Below are 22,278 nucleotides of genomic sequence, written 5' to 3'. Positions count from 1 at the left end.
TTTCTCTTGATCCTAGTTATTTCTGATGTATTTTTAACATCTTGATGAAGTTTTCTCATAGAACACTACTCTTTTAATTTGTTCTTTTATGCGAGATCAGCTTATTGCAAGTGTTTTTCTCGAGCCCGACATTCAACTTCCAAGCCTTCTCCATGTCAGTTCGAAGAGAATGGAAAAGTCATACATCCTTCTAATTAAACCTTCCTCCCGTGATGTATCCAAAAGGATCGAACTATATCTCCCACGGATTTGGTGTAGTATAGTAATAAAGTATTTAGAATTAAGAACAATTCATTAAGAAAATCAGAGTTTGAATCCAATATTTTGGAAATTAGATTTTGAGTATGCATAAGATATATTCTGGATTAAATTTATTTTTCTTAGAAAGGAAAATACAGTCTAATTACGTTGAATCAAATCTGTTATTTTGTTTTGTTTTTCTTTAGATTATTTAGTTGATATATGAATTTAGCTGACAAATGCAATCACGCCGTCTCGATACTTCTGCTCCTGCTCTTTGTCGTATTGGTATACCCGATCCCCCGTCGCGTGGTCGGAAACAACGTGAACACCAGAGTCGACAGGACGGCGGTGCCCAGCGGCAGGTTCACCACCAGCTCCCGCATGTTAATCCCCGCCGCCGGGAACAAGCAGCTCTGAATCATGCCGTCGCTGAACGCCACCGTCAAGAACACCAGCACCCCCAAGCACGCGTGCACGTAGTCCGCCGGTCGCAGCCTGTACCGCCTCAGATCGCCCAACGCCGCCTCCGCCGTCTGGGCGCCGCCGCCGTCGCTGGCGTAGTTGAAGACGTAGAAGCCACCCCGCGTGGCGATGCCGTAGTAGAGCTTTCCGTCGCTTCCGGTGAAGCTGTCGGTGAAGGAGAAGAAGGCGGCGGAGGCGGCCGACGCGGCGATGAGGACGGCGGTGAGGACCTTGTTGGAGGTGTAGCAGGCGCCGCGGTTGGCGAACGAGGGGGCGAGGGCTTGGAATGCGAGCACGGTGCCGGTAGGCAGAAGCTGGGAGAGGTTGGCTATCACCGACAGCGTCTTGTTGCTCGCCGGCAACGCGGAGGAGGCTGAAGAAGGAGAAGCCGCCATGGACGGGGACTAACTGACAGTGCGTTCGATTAAAAGAGGGGCAAAATGTTGGAATATTTACCGGTTCAACTATATATATATATATATATATATATAAAAATATAAAAGGCAGGCGTCTTTGTTATTCAAATGGGACGTTTCTGTTTTTTTTTTTAATCCAAAGGTCACACCGTCCACCAACCAATCTCTCTGCGAAAATTACACAATTGCTCTTAGGTGCACTGTTTGATTTATTTTATATTATTTTATTTTATATTTTAAACGTATTCATCTTTTACCTTCACCGTGATTTATTTTAACTTCTTAACTGGTCGATTTAAAATTTAAATCTAGAATAGGATGATAATTTCATTCAAATTTAATGGAGGATTTGATATTCAATTTAAATAGAGGAAGATTTAGAAAGATTATTAATATTCGATTTGAATATTTGATTAAATAATATATTTAAAAAAAATTAAAATCTAATAATTATTTTTTGTTGATGTATTTTATTTTTTAATTATATATAATTTTTTAATATGATATTAATTTTAATATACTTTTATTGAATGATAATTCCGCTCATGACGAATCAGTCATGATCAGTCTCAAGTTTACATAAAGGAAAAAGATTATGTTAGGTTGTTAGCCAGCGTTAAAACTATGATAAATATTCAATGAATAGATCCATTAAACTATTATGCTAATGCTAGGTTGTTCCCCGATTGCAGGATCCGACTGTAACATCTCGGCAAGAACTGCTACATCTCCAGAACTCGGGTGTAATACTAAATATGCAAAAGTTCGTGTTGCAGGGTCTGACTATAACATATTGACAATGATCGCTATATCTCTATGAGAATTTGAATATAGTGTTAAATAAGTTCTCATACTATAGGTTGGATAAGAACAAATATGATAGAAAAATTAATAATCTAAAATTTAGAACATGGAACATAGGAACGCTCACTGATAAATCAAGTAGATGCGATGATTATGAGAAGAATTAGTGTTTTATGTATACAACAGACAAAATGGGTAGACGAGAAGGTAAAATTGATAGAGAACTCGAGTTTTAAGTTTGATACATGGGAAAAAATAAAGTAAGAAATAGAGTGAGTATTGTTGTAAATAGTTCGTTAAAGGATGAAGTTGTAAGAATAGTTAGAAAAACGGATAGAATTATAACACTTAGGATAATAGTGGAAAAATAAACTCTAAAAATAATTAACGTATATGCACCACAAATAGGATTAGATGAAGCTACCAAATCAAGATTTTGGGACGACTTAGATGAAATATTATAAAACATTTTATCAAATGAAATGATTTTAATAGGAGATGATCTAAATGGACATACTGGAGTGAAAAATAAGGAATATGAGAGGGTATATGGGGGGTTATGGATTTGAAATGAGAAATGAGGAAGAGAAAACTATATTAGATTTTACGATAGCATATGACCTTATATTAGCTAATATGTTTTTTAAAAAAAAAACACTTAGTCACGTTCAAAAGTGTGAATAATAAATCGCAAATTGACTTTCTTATGGTTAGGAAGAAGGATAAAAAGATTTATAAAGATTACAAGGTCATCCCTGGAGAAAGCTTAACTACCCAATATAGGTTAATAGTATTGGATATATGCGTTAAACATAGTATCAATAAAAATAAAATATATATGACTCCTAAAATTAAGTGGTGAAAGTTAAAGGATGGGAAATAAAATATATTTAAGAAGAAGGTAGGAGTACAAGTATTATTTGAAATATACGATGATTCTAATACGACATGAGATAAGATGGTATCAAAATTAAAAATAGTAGCAGAGTGTACTCAGTAAGTCAAAGGGGCATGCACCACTAAGTAAGGAATCATAGTTGTAGAATGAGAAAATACAAGAGAAAGTGAAAGAAAAACAAATAGCTGATAAGGAATTATATATTTGCAAGAACGAGAAAAACTTTAAAAAATATATAATGGTCAAGAAAGAAGCTAAGAGAATAGTGAATAAAGCAAAGATTAAAATTTTTTAGCGATTATATCAAAAATTGGATACAAAAGGAGAAAGAGATATTTATAGAATAGCTAAAGTGAGATAAAGGAAGACAAGAGATCTTATCCAAATAAAATGTATTAAAGATAAATATAATACGGTACTAGTAAACGATGAAGAAATAAAAGAGCGATGGAAGAAGTATTTTCATCAACTTTTTAATGAAAGTTTAGGTGGCCAAGTTAACTTAGATAATTTAAGTAGGTCAAATAAGCATAGGAATTTATTTTTTTATCATAGAATTCAAACTTCATAAGTAGAGCAAGCTTTAAATGAGATGCACAATAGAAAAAGTCGTTAGACCAGATGATATTCTGATAGAGGTATGAAAGTGTCCAGGAAAATAAGGTATTGAATGACTTACAAAATTATTTAACATGATATTGAAAACGAAAAAAATATCTGATCAATAGAGAATAAGTACTCTAGTTCCCTTATATAAAAACAAGGGAGACGTACAAAATATAGGGGTATTAAACTAATGAGTCATACCATGAAACTTTGAAAAAAAGTAATAAAAAGAGATTAAGGAAAAAGACCACGGTGACCGAAAATCAATTTGGGTCCATGCTTGGAAGATCGACAATAGAAGTTATACATCTTCTTAGACAATTAATTGAAAAATATTGGAAGTAAAAATAATATCTACACATGGTGTTCATTGACTTAGAAAAAGTTTATGATAGAGTCATAAGAGAAATTATATGGAGAATTCTAGAAAAGAGAGGTGTTAGCGTAACATATATTGAATTAATTAAGGATATAGATGAGGATGTAACGACTAGAGTAAAGGCTTCAGGCGGAGTAACTGAAATATTTCCAATAAAGATAGAGTTACATCAAGGATCAGCTCTAAGTCCCTATCTTGTTACACTAATTATGGACGAACTTACTGTACAAATTCAAGACACAGTACCGTGGTGTATGATATTTGCAGATGATATTATTTTGGTAGATGAAACATGTGAAGTAGTAAATGCTAAACTAGAATCTTAGCGAGAAACACTAAAAGAGAAAAGTTTTAGGCTTAGTAGAATAAAGATAAAATATATAGAATTTAAGTTTAGCAATATTATACATAATAAGACAATTGTTAAGATAGGAGATGACGAGATGCCTAGAACCAAGAGCTTTAAATATTAAGGATCATTTTTGCAAAATGATAGGATTGAGAGAGATGTCTTACATAGAATACAAGCAGGATGGTAGAAATGAAGGAGAGTGTCAAGTATTTTATATGACCATAAAGTACCTCTAAAACTTAAAGGAAAATTCTACAAAACCGCCGTTAGACCTGCTATGATATATGGAGCTGAATAGTGGGTTATGACTCGTGTTAGTGCAACCTTAGGTCAAGGTTGACTTGGTTGACCTGACTCGAGTTGACCTGACTCGAGTTGACCTGACTCGAGTTGTGTTTTGATGTTTGACGATGTTTGACGAGAAGAGAATTGTATTCTTGATGTTTGACAAGAATAGGTGTTTGGGAGATTGTAGGTGCAACCTTAGGTCAAGGTTGACCTGATTCGGGAAAAGTCCAAGCAGGGAGCTTGGCACGCGAAAAGTCCAAGTATGGAGACTTGGCACTGGAAAAGTCCAAGTATGGAGACTTGGCACGGGGAAAAGTCCAAGCAGGGAGCTTGACACGCGAAAAGTCCAAGTATGGAGACTTGGCACTGGAAAAGTCCAAGTACGGAGACTTGGCACGGGGAAAAGTCCAAGCAGGTAGCTTGGCACGCGGAAAGTCCAAGTATGGAGACTTGGCACGGGGAAAGTCCAAACAGGGAGTTTGGCGCGAGGGAAAGTCCTGGTAAGTGAAGCCAGGCAGTTGGAGAAAGTCCTGGTGAGTGAAGCCAGGCAGGGGAAAGACCTAGTGAGTGAAGCCAGGCAGGGGAAAGACCTAGTGAGTGAAGCTAGGCAGTTTGGAAATCCTGGTGAGTGAAGCCAGGTGAAAATCCTAGTGAGTGAAGCTAGGTGAAAGGGAAAGTCCTGGTGAGTGAAGCCAAGCAGTGGGAAAGTCCTGGTGAATGAAGCCGGGCAAGGGAAAATCCAGATGGATCAAGGGTGATCGGACATCTGGTGTTGAGAAGGTCAAGTAGGTCAAGGGAGTGACCGGATACTTGACACAAAGAGGAAAGTCCAAGTGGGTCAAAGGGATTGACCGGACACTTGGTAGGGAGTCTTAGCAGGTCAAGGGAGTGACCGGATGCTAAGCATGATGTACCAACAGGTCAAGGTTGACCGGATATTGGTTTGGGAGATTTGGGACTTGGTTTGGGCAAAAACCAAGCTCTGGATCGGTCACCAGACCGATCCAGTGATACGCTTGTGTATTTGATTGGTCTGGTGACCGATCAGATAACAAACAGAAGGCACGCATCGATTCTGTGAGCTTACTGATCGGTCTGGGGACCGATCAGGCGATATCCTGATCGGTCTGCCGACCGATCAGGTAACGATCTTGAGGAGTGCGAGGAACCGCACTCAATAAGCCTTGATCGATCAGGCCATACCCTGATCGGTCAGTAGACCGATCAGAGCACGATCAGTAGCTAGCGGAGTTCGGGAGAAAGCGCTGATCGGTCTGTGGACCGATCAGGGAACTAGCCGTTGCGACGCAACGGCTAGATTCCTTCGTGCTTTTCTTCGCAGGTATAAAAGACGCTACAGGGTTTCGTTGCTGCTACTGCTTCCTCCTTAGAACTTCTGTTCTTGTGCTCTAGAGCTTCTGCTCTTACCTGCTATCAGAGCTTTGCTGAGCTCCTCGCAGCTGAAGCTTCGCGTGAGCTTCTCGACTAGATTCTCGTCAGCTGCTGCTTCATCACTCCAGTCAACAAGAAAGGCAAGCAAGTGTTTCATATTGTCTTTTGCTTTCTTGTATTTGTTGTACTCCTAGCTTGCTTGTGCAAGAAACATTGTGGCGATGTTTCTCCACCCAGAAGGAGTATATTGTATTAGCCGGTTCTCCGGGGACTCATCCACCGACGGATTGACTGGACTCGTCCACCTTATGGACACACCGAGGAGTAGGAGCCCTAATCTCCGAACCTTGTTACATCGGTTTGTTTGAGGTTTGTCTTCTTTTCCTTCGTTTCTACGTGTTATTTTCCGCTGCGCTAACCTAGTTTGTAGAAACGCGACGATTTGGTGTCGGCTATTCACACCCCCCTCTCTAGCCTCCGTACGAAGGATCCTAACAACTCGAACACATGAGCAAAAGATGAGAGTTGCAAAGATGAAAATGCTAAGGTAGATGTGTGAACATACAAGAATAGATATAATAAGAAATGAGAGCATTAGAGAGAAAGTCAGAATTGCATCTATTGAAGGAAAACTCCAAGAGACACGTTTAAGATGATACGAGCATGTACTTAGATGACCAATAAATACTCCAGTTAGGCGATGTGAAACTATGACAAATACACATATCAAACGAGGAAGAGGAAGACCAAAAAAGACTTAGTAAGTAACAATAAAATAAGATAAAATTTATTTAAATATAAATGATGATATAGTAGGAGATAGAGCTCAATGACATAAAATGATCCATATAATTGTCTCCACCTAATGAGATAAGGTTTGGTTGTTGTTGTTATATGCTTTTATTGAATGATGATAGTTGGATGAAAAGAAGAAAAATATTACTATATAATTTTATTGAATGATAAGATATCTGATCTTTTAATGAGTATGGATATGGGTATGAGGATAGATATCCGATACCCGATGGGTATGAGGACGAAGGATAAGAAATCCGACTTGAACTCAACCCATTGCCATCCTTAATCCTGAACCGAAGAAGACTTGACATATTCAACCAACATTCACATTGTGGCAACTATGATTTCATAACTGTTATAACATATATTTAACTTGTTCACAAAATATTCATGTTGTAGCAGATACAATTTCATAGCTATTATAATGCGGATTTGACTTGTTCACCTAACATTACATTATAGCATCTACGAACCCATAGCTATTACAACTCAGACTTGTTATGTTCAACAACATTCACATTGTAATAGTTACAAACCGTAACTGCCACAACTTAAACTTGTCTTGTTCAACAACATTCAAGTTGTAGCAACTGCAAGACCATAACTACTAAAACATTTACAGTGTAATAGTTATAAAAACATAGTTGCTACAACATTTGTAACAGCTATAATTTCGTATCTACTACAATGCAAATTTATCATATACATATAAATATCGACTAGTTTAAAATTTAATACGTGTGACAAAAGATAATAATATTAAATAGTGTATTTGAGAATTATTGTATCATTTCATGTAAGGACGGATAGAGTGGGATATTCTTGTGATAAAACAAGAAAAAGGGGGAGGTGTATTCAATGTTGGACTTTTAATTACTTTAAATGATTTTTATGGATTTTAAAAGTGTAGGTGTATTTAATCTAAACATTTATAAACTTTATAGAAATCTAGTGGTATTCAAATTAGATTTTTATAGAGTTTTAAAAAGTAAGTGGTATTCAAACTTGACTTTTTAAAACTCTATAAAAATCTTTTGTTATCCAAAGTTTCAATAGATTTTCATGGATTCTTTTAGAAATCCTTGGATATAAATTTTAACTAATAAAAGCTCTCCAAAACACTTGGTATAATTTTAAAAATAAAATAAAAATTCTTCTCCTCATCCTTGAGATTTCTATTTTTACAAATAAGTCCTTTCTCTTCCCGCTTCTCGATTTTAATTTTTTCTTTGATTTTAAAGGACTTATCCTTATTCAACCTCTCAGCGGTCTGCATCATCCTCTCAGCATGTATTTCATGCGAAGTTGAGAGTCCTCTGAAATGTCATTCTTCGACGTTATAATAGCAAAAGAATGGATAGGAACGGCTGGAACGGAACAGCAGCCGCTTGCAGCCTTTTCTTCGGCGGTGACTCATGGTGGCGGGCTACAGGTGGAGATTTTTTCTCCCGTTGCTTGTGATGAGAAACAATGAGTGTCATCCGCTGAAGCCTGCGGTGCGCTGGAAAGGAGGAAAACAAATAGAAAAATTGTTTGAGGCGACCGGTGATGCTTCCGTCGGCTACTTGTGAGCCGGTCAAAGTCGAAGTTGATTTAGACAGCGGTGCTGTGTGTAGAGGAAAGAGAAACTTGAGACAGTAGGCTTTAATATAAAATATATATTAATAAATTAAATTAATTCTCAACTTAATTAATAGATAATTTAATAAAGTCTAATGAAATTCAACCTAAAAATATTCTTTAAAATTTATTAAATTTTAAATATTCCTAAATAAATTTTATATATTTATATTTATTTATTTTAATAATATTATTACTAATCAAATTAATAATAATAATATTAATTTTATTACTAATCAAATTTATCAATTTAACATTTTATTAAAAGTTTGACCAATTAAAGGGTTGACCAACATTTCAGGTTAATTTAGACCAAAATTATAAATAAAAATATTTAAAATTATTATAATATTATTAATTTAAAATTATATTATTAATTTTTTTTAAAGTGAGGTGTTATCTTCTCTTTGTTTTTAGCCAAAACAAGATAAAAGTATAAAAAAAATTGAAAAAGTTTTTAAATGGATAAGTATGCTATTTATTATTTTATTAAAAAAATAAATTTAATTAGATATTTTAGATTTTGTTTGAAAATAAATATCGTCCTACACTTTTCCAAGATTGAATATACCCTCTTAAATCCATAAGTTTTCATGAAATTTATAAATGTCTATAAAAGTCTAGTAAAAAAGTTTATAAAACTCCATGAAATTCTTTTCACAACTAAATGAAATTCTATAAAAGTTAATAAAAATCTATCAACTCCACAAAAGTCTATTATTAAAAAAACTTGATTGAATACACCCCCATAACTACTACAACATTTATAATGTAATAGTTATAAAAACACAGCTGCTACAACATTTGTAACAGCTATAATTTCGTAGTTACTACAATATAAACTTATCATATACATATAAATATCGATTAGTTTAGAATTTAATACCTATGACAAAAGATAATAATATTAAATAGTATATTTGAGAATAATTGTGTCATTTCATTTAATGGAAGGTGGGATATTCTTGTGATAAAATAAGAAAAAGAGAGGCTCATTTCATAATTCTAAAACATAAGGTGCTCTTTTATTTTTGCTAATATATATTTTAAACACGTCAGCAACGTCAGGTTCAACCCCTTCCAATTTTCCAACGTATATGACGTGAACAAGAGGAATCGAATTATCATGATTATTATTATTAGGTAATGCCTTCCCTAGTTCAAAGAAGAAAAAAATTGAATAATTATTAATACTACCACAATTCAATTGGAATATACAATAACTACGTGCATTGTTTTCATGGCGTCACGTATTTTGGGGGAAAATAAAAATAAGATGTTGAGATAAGGGAGTAGGTGTCACTGCTGAGAAGACTTGGTATTTGTATTTTTTTATATATGTGCGTTTAATTACTAATTCCGAACGTATTCTGGTGACATAGATGATTACGTGAGGATACGTGTTTTCAAAGGAACTTATTCAAACACACACTTTCGTGGACATTATAAAGGATTTTTCACAATTAAGAGCATCACGCAAGTGCAATTAGATGATAACGACCACCTATGGATCGAATTTCATTGGCAGAGCAAAGCATAAAGAAATCATTGAGACTAATCAGTAGTTAACTAACTTTGATGGTGAAATGAGTAAGTATTTGTAATGTAAGACTATGAGGAAAGGATTGCTTGGAAAAACCTTCGGAGGCAAGAGCATGAGGTAAGAACTTTGAATAATGCATTTTTTTTACTTTTTCGAACCATGGTATATAATAATTTCTTGGTAATTAAAGGCTCGGGATAAGGCTTTTCTTCTGAGGTTCAAGATTTATATAATAATTTATTGGTAATTAGAGGCTTGGGATAAGGTTTTTCTTCTAAGGATCAAGCTTCAAATATTCTCCCTCTTTGAGGCAAGAGCCTCCCAAGAGATGTAAAAATAACATCAAACTCAACTCAAAGGAAAATCCTTCAAGGTGAAACACAATTATGATTTTAAAGGTCAAATGAAAGATGAATGAAAGCGCCCTCATGTGTGTGGTATAGTGGATAAATAAAAACATCAGAATTCGAAGGAAAGAATGAATATTCTAGAGAACGGCTTCTAATATATATATATATATATATATAAATTGAATTAGGAGGGATGTCTTCATCCAAAATTAATTGGACAAGAACTGGACACCTGAATTATCCAAAAATAACTTCTCATATACTCTTGAATATTGTGAGAATTAGTAGCCAACCCATCAAAGTCTGAAGAGAAGTAACTTGTCGAAAAGCCTTTCAAATTGGTAAGAAAGGGCGAGATAAATTTATTTATGTCACCGAGGGTGAAGACGCACAAAACATTCTCCCACAACCAAGAACCGTGTGACACGGGCTAGAGCAAATAATCAGCTAAATTCATCTGTTGTTCGTCAAACAGATCGGGCTTAGATCTTAGATCCTATTCCTTGGCATATGAACTAACTAGGTAGCCTAGAAGTCGAATGGTCCCATTTTCAAAACAACTAAACTAGAGTCACAAAACTAATGCACTCAAGATGAATGGCATTCTCCAATTTAACCAGAACATAATAAACAAGATACGAAAGTTAGGGTTAATGTATAGCTAAAGATATCCAACAGAGAAACATAATACTTTTAATCTCAATTCAGAGTTCAGACTAAGGAAATAAGTAATAAAACATGTATAAACCTTACAGTGTCAAAAAACCTTATAGTGGCTCTGATTTGTCCTTCAAATACTCAATGAATTGTCTCTCAACTTCCTGTGTGAGACAACCAACACAGTAAATTTAGAGATGTTATATGACTGAATTACAACTTAAAACTCGACGAATAGATTAAACAGACAAAATCTGCAGCTTAAGATCTGGCAGGTGGCAATAAAGCAATAAACACTTGATAAATATTCCAGAGTTTCCCATTGGAAATGAATCATTTACTTCTCCAGAAATGTACGAACATCCAGTTACCAATAAGGTTGTTGATTAAGTAACAACATTTCAATCAGGAAAACTATTGTTTAAATCAAAATGCTGTAGCATATATTACATATTTACAGCTGGGATGGTGTTCAGTATGGAAGAAGAGAGATGCAGGCACTGTCACAGAACTCACATTTGATTTGTCCAGATTTGATCTTGAATTCTTGATTTGGCACAGGGAAACAAGAGTTGCAACCATTTTCTTCGACACAGCAACAGTTTTGTATCTGTAGAATAATCAAATTAATAACTATGAATATATATGAATGTGGAGTAGGAGACCTTCACAATATTATCAATATGCAGAAAAGCTTCATCCATAGTAGCTGGCTTTGTGCCAGAAAAATTGGCCAAATATTCCACGCACAATTGATTTGTCTGCTAAGTGTTTGGAAACTATACTTCCAAATTATAGTAATAATCAAGTTTAGCATAAACAGTATATCGAGATAATAATAATATGGAACACTCTGTCAACCAATTACAGCATTGTGTCAACGTGTACACCTAGCGAGTAGTATGTACGGTTAGCATTTCCAATAATTGTGCAGAGCCACTAGTGTTGCAAGTACATGGAGGTGGGGTTCATATCTGCAAAGGATTAAGTAATCTTTCGAACAGAACAATAGATTCAAGTGACAATAGTAAGAAGAAAAGTACTTCTATCTAAACCAAAAACTCTAATTGCCATCAGTATTCATTAACAATCATAACAATATGCAATGTCACCAATAGTTCATTTAGTGGTAAGTGAGATAGAGCTGGAGGGCTTCCCACCAAAGGGAGTTCGAATCTGTATAACAAAATTATTGGAAAGGGTTTAACCTTGTTGCTCCCACCCCGAATGATTCGTTTCAACATTTTGTTCATTTGGATTTGATTGTCATAGCTCTATAATTCAAATTAGGTTTCTCATTGGATCAACTGCATTGCAAATATTGACCCAAAAAAGAAAAGGTAGGTCCAACTAGTCCGTGAATAGCCAACCATGGTAAAAATGGGATCTATGGTCATTAAGAGCCTCCTAAAAGGATTTAATAAATTCATTGAGTTGTTTCAAAGAATCTAAAATTATCAATGGAATCTCTTGTTGACTTCCAAACACATCATAAGCTAAACTGTGCTAACGAATAACAAACCCACAATGAATAACGAAGGATAGTAATGTTGGGATCTATAGCGAAAAAAAATTAAAAAAGCAGCAGAAATCGATCACTCCAGAGATCCATGTCAAAGTAGAACTATTCTTGTAACTACTTTAACGAATAGAATTGTTATCTTTAATGCGTGAACAACCCTTACAAGACTATTAATCCGACCGATCTGAGGGCGATCAAAATGTTCGTGTCTCTACGATATCCACACAAGCACGTTCTTCATTCGTCCCACGAATTCAAAAATTTGGAAAGTCTCACACCTTTTTTCCTTCTTGCCAGAGATGACTATTTAAGGTGGCAATCAAAGAAGAAGCTAACTCTTCACATTCTTGCTAACTCTTCACCTTCTTGTCCTTTTTGAAAAGATGGTTATTTTAAGGTGAAGATAAAAAGGAAAACCTAACCATTAGGGTTTCTTGTAGTGGGTTTTCTAGTTGGGTTGGGCTTAAAAGAAAGAACAAGAATATTGGATTAACTCATTAAACCAATAAGCCTTTAAGATCTAATTGGATTAACTCATTAACCCAATAAGTCTAAAACTCAATTAGATTAACTTATTAATCCAATAAGCTTAAGGTTTGAAACTATAAGATAAACATATCTCCAAATCAACATGCTCTGTGTGACCCATTAGGTTCTCATAACATTGGCAGTGTTTCTAAAATTATTTTAGATACACAAGCAATGAGTGACATCTAGCAATGCATCATTGCTACCCAAGTGATGAGAATGTTGAGATCCGACCTAACCTGTCTGTGATCATTATCTTGTATAACTCATTCCTTTTGTCTTTGATATTTAGATTGATTCATAAGGCATAGACTGTATCATCCTCTCATCAATTTCTTGATATCAAAGTAAATTCACTTAACTAAATAAGTTTAATATCTCATATTAACTTATTTGAGTATGGTCATGCATTTCAATAGTCCTACTCAATCAAGGGACTTACAGATATCTCTTCCGTATCCCATCTACATCACTTATATCCCTCTGCATAACTTATTGCATAACGACTTTATAGTTCACCTTGTTACATGTGATGTTTGTCGATTCCAAAGTACACAACTTCTTATTTAGAGAATCGTAGTAACTTCAAGTCTAAGGACTATTAAATTAATGGTCACTATGAGAATGTTTATGGCACTCATATAACGATCCATGAAACTTCTCATGGCGGATCAATTCAATCCATATTCTCTAAAATATACTCATGTGTCAACTTAATATTTGATATTCATAACTTATGAGTCATCAGTTGACCTACATGCTAGTCTCAACGCATTAATATTACCCTTGTTATTAACACTTGACTAAGAATATTTAAAAGAAGTGTTCTATGTATATATCGACAGTCTCCTACAATCAATTCAACCAATTGATATGTTGTACATTAGAATCTACTATTATAGAGCATTATTATATTTATTCAGCAAGCATAAATATGAAGCAAATATAATAACCAAAACATTGTCTTTTATTAATAAATATGATACAATATGTCCTAAGTCAATCAACTTATGATTGACTCTTATGGCTGACACTAACAATCTCCCACTAGCACTAGAGTCAATCACTGAAGTATCTAATATCAAGTGACCTAGTGTAACCATCATGCTTCCTCTATGCTAAAGCCTTGGTCAGTGATTCGCAATGCTGTCATCATTAAGTACTCTATATATCATTACATCTCCTCTATCAATAATCTTTTGAATAAGATGGAGATGCCGAAGTATGCGTTTGGATTGTCGATGAGGCATGGGTTCCTTAGCCTATGCAATAGTTCTATTATTATCACAATAGAGGTTTATTGGGTTAAAGATGCTAGGAACCACACCAAGTTCTGTGATAAACTTTTTCATCCAAATAACCTCTTTTGCTGCATTAGAAGCAGCAATACACTCAACCTCTGTGATAGAATCAGCAACTGTATTCTGCTTTGAACACTTTCAACTCACAGCACCACCATTTAAGCAAAACACATCCTGACTGCAATCTTGAATAATCATTGTCGGTTTGGAAGCTTACATCGTTGTAACCATTTACAACAAGCTCCTCATCACCTCCATATATCAAGAAATAATCTTTAGATCTTCTCAAGTACTTAAGAATATTCGCGACCTAGTGACTTTCACCCGGATCTGACTGGTATCTGCTCATCATGCTTAATACATACGAGACATCAGGACGAGTACATAACATGACATACATGATAGATCTAATAGCAGATGCATAAGGAATCTTATCCGTGTTATCCCTCTCCTCCTTAATAGAAGGGCATTGGGCCTTGGAAAGGCTCGCAGTATGTGACATTGGCAGAAATCCACTCTTAGAATTTTGCATTGCAAAACGATTAAGTACTTTGTCAATATATGTACTCTGACTCAAGCCAAACAATCTATTAGATCTATCTCTATAGATCTTTATGCCTAAAATATATGCTACTTCACCTAAATCTTTCATTGAGAAATAATTCTCAAGCCAAATCTTTACATACTGTATGACACAGATATCATTTTCAATAAGAAACATGTCATATACATACAAGATCAGAAAGATAACTGTGCTCCCACTAACCTTTTGTAGACACAAGGTTCATCTTGTTTTTAATAAAACCAAACTTTTTGATCACATCATCAAAACGAAGATTTTAGCTTCTAGAAGCTTACTTTAATCCATAAATGTCCCTTTGCAACTTACATACCTTTCCAACGTCCTTTGGATCCACAAAACTCTTAGGTTGTGCCATGTACATATCCTTGAGTACATTTTCATTAAGGAATGTATTTTTGGCATTCATCTGTCAAATCTCATAATCATAATAAGCTGCAATAACAAGCAAGATCCGAATAGACTCAAGTATTATAACTGGTGAAAATGTTTCATCATAGTCTATACCATGAATTTGCTTGAATCTTTTAGCTACTAATTATCCTTTATGGGTATGCACAGGATCATCCATGTTAGTTTTTTTCTCGAAAACCGATATACACTCAATGGGTTTGATCCCTTCAGGTGGGTCAATCATAGTCCATACTTGGTTGGCATACATAGGTTTCATTTAGGATCTCATGGCTTCTAGTCATTTTTCAGAATTTGGGCTTATCAAAGCTTCCCGATATGATGTAGATTCGTTCAAATCAACAAGTATTAAATCATTATGGTCAGATAGGAGAAATGAATATCTCTCAGGTTGACGACTTATCCTATTAGATTTGTGTAGAGCTTATTCTACTCGAACAGGTTATTGCTCCACAACTTCTTGTGATGTAACAGATTCATGATCCACAATACTTTGTGGTGCCAATTCAACCATCAAGGCTTCAGTGTTAATTTGTGTATCTCGGATTTCTTCAATATCTACTTTTCTCCCACTAGTTCTTCTAGAAATAAATTCTCTTTCTAGAAAAACATCATTTCTGACGACAAACACTTTGCCTTGTGTGGGATTATAAAAGTAATATCCTTCATTTCCTTGGAATAGCTTATAAAATAACACTTATCTGATTTGGCTCGTAGTTTATCTTAGATTTGATGTCGAACATAAACCTTATAACTCCAAATCTTCATAAAAAACATCTTAGAACTCTTCCCAATCTATATCGTATATGGCGTCTTCGTAACTACCTTAGACGGAACGTGGTTAAAAGTGAATGTAGCCATCTCCAGAACATGTCCCCAAAAAGAAGGAAGATATGTCTGACTCATTGATCGTATCATATCTAATAAAGTACAATTTCTTTGTTCTGAAACACCATTCCATTGTGCTGTGCCACGTGGAGTTGGGATATTATCCCAAACTCAGCCAGATGATCATGAAATTCTTGGCTTAGGTACTCATTATTTTAATCCGATCAAAGTATCTTAATACTTTTGCAAAGTTGATTTTGTACTTCATTCCTGAATTCTTTGAATTTTTTAAAAGATTATGATTGGTGTTTCATTAGATACACATAGTCATATCTACTTAAGTAGATAATTATCAGTAAAAGTAATGATAGTCTCCTCTAGTTACTCAATTGAAAGGGTCACATACATCACTATGTATTAGTCCTAACAAATCATTAACTCGTTCACTATGTCCACTAAAAGAAGTTTTTGTCATCTTGCATAGTAGACAAGATTCACATATCTCATATGATTCAAAATCAAATGAGTCCAAAAATTCATCCTTATGAAGTTTTGATATATGTTTCTCATTTATATGGTCTAAGTGACAATGTCATAGATATGTTTAGTTTAAATCATTAGATTTTAACCGTTTTGTATTTATGTTATACATTGAGTTTTCAAGGTCTAAACATAGAATCCATTTATTAGTTGTGCACTATAATAGATCGTGTCATTTAAATAATAGAATAATATTTGTCCTTTATTATAAATGAAACCCTTTCCTGTTCAAACAAGAAATAGATATTATGTTCCTAGTCAAACCAGGCATATAATAACACTCCTCAAGTTTCAAAACAAGCCCAGTGGGCAAATATAGGCAATATGTACCTACAGCTATAGCAGCAACTCTTGCGTCATTGCTTACTCGTAGGTCCACTTCATCCTTTGTCAACTATATATTCTTTCTTAGCTCCTGCATATTAGTACAAATGTGAGATGCACAGTTGATATCTAATACCCATAAAGAAAAATAGATAGATTAATTTCTATAATATATATACTTAAGGCTCACTTCTTTTCTTTTTTACTTCCTTCAGTAACAACTTACAGTTCCTCTTCTAATGTCCGGTCGCACCACAGTGGAAGCAAGTTCCTTCCTTAGCTACCCCACCTTTAGGTTTCAGTGCATGAGACTTGGCCTTACCTTTAGCTTGGAACTTACCCTTACCTTTGGGTTTTCGTTTGCTTTTGCCCTTTTGCACCATCAATATGGTATTAGGCTTAGTCTTCTTGAGATTGAGTTCTGCAGTTCTCACCATGCTTAACATCTCAGGCAACGACTTATCAATTTCGTTCGTGTTATAGTTCATGATAAATTAACTATAGCTTTTTGGCAACAATTGTAGAACAAGGTTAGTGGTTAACTCTTGGCCCAATAGAAATCTCAAATTTTCAAGGTTTCTCAACATATCCTATCATTTTAAGTACATGAGTTCCAGACTTCCTTCTTGCATCTTGCATTGAAATAAAGTCTTAGATACCTCAAATCTCTCTTGTCTTGCCTACCCCTGATATAGTTATTTAAGATGTTCAACCATATCATAAGCATCCATGTTCTTATATTGCTTTTGAAGCTCTGAATTCATGATGCTAAACATAAGGCATGATACATCTAACGCATCATCCTGATGTTTCTTATGAGCATCCTTATCCGTACGAGTAGCATTAGAGGCAGGTGTTTTAGAAATAGGTTATTCTAGGACGTACAGTTTTTTTTCTTACTTGAGAACAATTCTTAAGTTTATGTATAAGTCTAGGAAATTAGCTCCATCGAGCTTTTCCTTATCAAGAACAGATCATAATGAGATGGTATTAAACGTGTGTGTTGACATGGTTATCTACAACAATAATAAACGCAAAAATAAGTATCATATTTAAATCACTTAATTAGGTCTTTAATTAAATGATTCTTCTACTAAAATGTAAAGCTTGGTAGGAGTAAGTCACGAATGTGGACAACCATAGTTTACCCACACTACTAGCTACAAACTCCAATAACAATAACATTCAAGTGGGACAAGATCTATATTATACCGCATCTTAAGTTAGCTTTGGCTAATCGCCCAAGACTTGGATATATTTGGGTAAGTAATGTTTATCAATTGCATCGTATACAACTCTTGGATAGTTAAGTGAACATGACTATTTGTTATTTTGCTCATTGAATGATCATATGCCTCTAAGTTCTCAATCCAATTGAGGTAATTTAGTTAAGTCGCACCCAAAGTTCAATAGTTAGACATCACGATTGTCCTGTAGCACTCTACTAAGTTAAATTGAGTTGCTTTGCTTTAGCAAACATGTATATAATTGATCAAGAAAGTAATGAGTATCAAACTTTAGTAGACATATTAAATTGACCTAATTATGGTAAAACTACTAATTAGAAATGCATCACATTAGAGCATGACATACATTAACATATATGCAAAACAAGCAAATAAATGTGACATAGTTATGGCCCGTCTATTACGATCTTCTCAAGCCAATGAGGATCGAAAAGTCAACCTAGGGAATTACATCTTCTACAAGTGCTTCCTTGGTTGTGATGTATTGTTAGCCTCCTTTTCAATCATCGCCCAATATTATACTAGCACTATTCTAATTTGTACATTATAAAGAAGAGAAACCTCGAGTTATATTCGAAGGGAGTTTGGTGAGAAGAGAAATCCTTTTACAACTTGAAGTATGAAGTGAAAAGGCACAACACGCAGGTCGTATTATGAATTTACAACACATACACATAATTCAATCAAATTAGGTAATGGGTCATAACCATGTACCATAACAAACATCACATGTAACAGATCTATGACATCATTTTATTATAATTCTGATTAATGATTTATATGACGAAACCACACGGGTCCTGGCCCAAGGATTTATGATTCGTCGAATGAAACCGAATTGTAACACACATTCATATTTAACATGAAGATGCCACAATCACTGATTTTGATCAAACACAAATTATTTCATTCCAATCAATTCAAAACAACACCTGTCAAAGCCACCCATGAATCATTCCAAGCAAATCATAATAAGCACATGTTCATTCGTTTATATAAAATATAAAACAAGGCGGAGAACGCATTCGCAAGTGGCTTTAATACCATTGTGGGATCTATAGTGAAAAATAAATTAAAACGCAGCAGAAATGGATCCCTCTAGAGATCCATGCGAATGCAAAACTACTCTAGCGAATAGGATTGTTTCCATTGATGCATGAACAACCCTTACAAGACTGCTAGTCCGACCAATCTAAGCGCGATCAGAATGTCCGCACCTCTACAGCATCCACACAAGCACGTTCTTCGTTCCTCCCACGAATTCAAAAATTTGGAGAGTCTCACACCCCTTTTCGTTCCTACTAACTCTTCACCTTCTTGCCCTTTTTAAAGAGATGACTATTTAAGATGAAGATCAAAAAGAAAACCTAGCCATTAGGGTTTCTTGTAGTGGGCTTTCTTGTTAGGTTGGGCTTAAAATAAAGAACAAGAATATTAGATTAACTCATTAAACCAATAAGCCTTTAAGATCTAATTGACCAACCCATTAATCGAATAAGTCCAAATTTAATTAGATTAACTTATTAATCCAATAAGCTTAAGGTTCAAACCATAAAATAAATCTATCTCCAAATCAACATGCTTTCTACAAAAGCAAACAGGATAGTGAGAGGAGGGAAGGCTTGGTGCAATATTTCCAAGTTGGCATCTATGACTTCTTTCATAATAACTGTAGAAAAAGGATGGTGATGACATTGAAGCTTACCATGGAGGTAGTGAAAAAATGAATTTAGAAAGGAAACTATACGATTCACAGCAGCTATATGCTATTAATAATTCATGATCCAAGTTAATCTTATTATTAAATAGAAGTCATTCACCAAAGTTTTTATAACTTGAGGTGCTTGGATTTGTCTATGTTGCATAGGATTGTTTTTTAGAAAACAAATGTTTGGAGAGATGACAGGAATGATGGACGAGAAATACCTTGAGAAGTAGGAGATGAGAACAAGAGAGAGTAGGAATGATGCTAAATAGATAAAGTTGTGGCTATGATCAACAGATTAGCAATTAGGTTTTAAAATACTTGAGGAAGATAAATAAAAATTAAACTAATTTAAACATTTAAGAGGTGAAATTTGAATTATGGGTTTGCCAAATTGATCAATAAGCAAGAGCAGGTACAAATGTAGAGATGCCATTAATTGAAATGTTAGTGTTCAAAGTAAAACCCTAAATTCTCGTGTATTGGAACCACGAGTTAGACCTTTATATAGGAAAGAAGATATACACCAAAAGACAAAAATACCCCTATAATTATTCTAACACTCCCCCTCAAGCTTGAGAATATAGATCATATACACAAACTTGTTACATATGCAGTCAATTTGAGGACCTCACTCTATCTGCTAGTTGATAATTTGAGTTGACAAAACTAGTAGATATTTCTCCAGATATGACTCTCTCTGACAAAGTGACAGACAACTTCAATATGCTTTGTCCTCTCATGGAAGACTGGATTTGAGGCAATATGCATAGCGACCTGGTTGTCACATATGAGTGACATTTGTGTAACCTCTCCAAATCTTAGATACCACTTAGAGAACAAATTAGGAGATGAGTTGAAATTTCTTACTTCGAACACAGTAATCAGAACACAAACAATGGTATAAAAATTTATGATCCTCTACTGTCCAATACAGACAATTTATTGATTTTGATAAACATGGAACTGCCACTTTTAACCATGCAAAAATTGTTGTATAGATAACATCGACCTTCTTCAGAAGGTATATGATATCTAAAAAGATATTGATATGGTGATTTTTTCGATGTGACAATTTAGTTGAACTTAATTCCCAATTTGGTCTAAGCTTTGAATTTGACTTTAAGAATCCTACATTTCAGTACAAAATACACAAATAATTAGAGTTGAAGGATTCACATATCTTTTTAGAGTTGAAGGCGCAAGGCGTAGAGGGAGAACAGAAAAAAATTAGTAAATGTAAGAAATGTTTAATTTATTTAAATATTAGTAATGATATTTCTTATATAGAGCTCAATGGAGAGAAAAATTTACTAGATCTGAAATAGTTGAGACAAAGATGGATCCAGAATGAGGGTGAAGATTAAGGAGAAAAGCTGGTAAGAGAAGAAAAGCAAACAGGATAGTGAGAGGAGGGAAGGCTTGGTGCAATATTTCCAAGTTGGCATCTATGACTTCTTTCATAATAACTGTAGAAAAAGGATGGGTGATGACATTGAAACTTACCATGGAGGTAGTGAAAAAATGAATTTAGAAAGGAAACTATACGATTCACAGCAGCTATATGCTATTAATAATTCATGATCCAAGTTAATCTTATTATTAAATAGAAGTCATTCACCAAAGTTTTTATAACTTGAGGTGCTTGGATTTGTCTATGTTGCATAGGATTGTTTTTTAGAAAACAAATGTTTGGAGAGATGACAGGAATGATGGACGAGAAATACCATGAGAAGTAGGAGATGAGAACAAGAGAGAGTAGGAATGATGCTAAATAGATAAAGTTGTGGCTATGATCAACAGATTAGCAATTAGGTTTTAAAATATTTGAGGAAGATAAATAAAAATTAAACTAATTTAAACATTTAAGAGGTGAAATTTGAATTATGGGTTTGCCAAATTGATCAATAAGCAAGAGCAGGTACAAATGTAGAGATGCCATTAATTGAAATGTTAGTGTTCAAAGTAAAACCCTAAATTCTCTTGTATTGGAACCACGAGTTAGGCCTTTATATAGGAAAGAAGATATACACTAAAAGACAAAAATACCCCTATAATTATTCTAACACTTCCCCTCAAGCTTGAGAATATAGATCATATACACCAACCTTGTTACATATGTAGTCAATTCGAGGACCTCTGAGTGACTTAGTAAATATATCTGCTAGCTGATAATTTGAGTTGACAAAACTAGTAGATATTTCTCCAGATATGACTTTCTCTCTGACAAAGTGACAGTCAACTTTAATATGCTTTGTCCTCTCATGGAAGACTGGATTTGAGGCAATATGCATAACGGCCTGGTTGTCACATATGAGTGACATTTGTGTAACCTCTCCAAACCTTAGTTCCTGAAGCAACTGTTTTAACCATATAAGTTCTTGACTAGCAATAGTCATAGCTCGATATTCTGCCTCTGCACTGGATCTTTTTTATTTTCCAAGAAACAAGGTTACCTCGGACAAATATATAAAATCCAGTGGA

The 22,278-nt window shown here is 34.6% G+C and overlaps 1 protein-coding gene and 1 long non-coding RNA gene across 3 annotated transcripts; both read right to left on the bottom strand.

Moving 5' to 3' along the window:
* Window positions 1-375: 375 nt before the first annotated feature.
* LOC122049026 (protein DMP5-like) lies at window positions 376-1,129 on the bottom strand. The gene has a single exon (XM_042610524.1). It carries the CDS (start codon window positions 1,098-1,100, stop codon window positions 486-488), a length of 615 nt encoding a protein of 204 aa, XP_042466458.1. The 5' UTR covers window positions 1,101-1,129; the 3' UTR covers window positions 376-485.
* A 9,984-nt stretch (window positions 1,130-11,113) lies between these two features.
* Window positions 11,114-19,521, bottom strand: LOC122045455. 2 transcript variants are annotated; one of them, XR_006129986.1, is made up of 2 exons: window positions 16,849-19,521; window positions 11,114-11,418 (listed from the first exon to the last, which is right to left on the bottom strand). It is a non-coding gene; the product is annotated as an uncharacterized LOC122045455 (long non-coding RNA). The 2 variants fall into 2 exon arrangements; XR_006129987.1 differs by having other exon boundaries at window positions 16,853-19,521.
* Window positions 19,522-22,278: the final 2,757 nt, after the last annotated feature.

The sequence above is a fragment of the Zingiber officinale genome, chromosome 2B (genome assembly GCF_018446385.1).
Source record: "Zingiber officinale cultivar Zhangliang chromosome 2B, Zo_v1.1, whole genome shotgun sequence".
NCBI lineage: Eukaryota > Viridiplantae > Streptophyta > Magnoliopsida > Zingiberales > Zingiberaceae > Zingiber > Zingiber officinale.
The sequence above is the reverse complement of the archived record's forward strand: the minus strand, read 5'-3'. Positions and strand labels throughout refer to the sequence as shown.

What these genes read in the sequence shown, in the direction of transcription:
- LOC122049026 (XM_042610524.1), bottom strand. Translation starts at nt 1,100, where the DNA reads ATGGCGGCTTCTCCTTCTTCAGCCTCCTCCGCGTTGCCGGCGAGCAAC.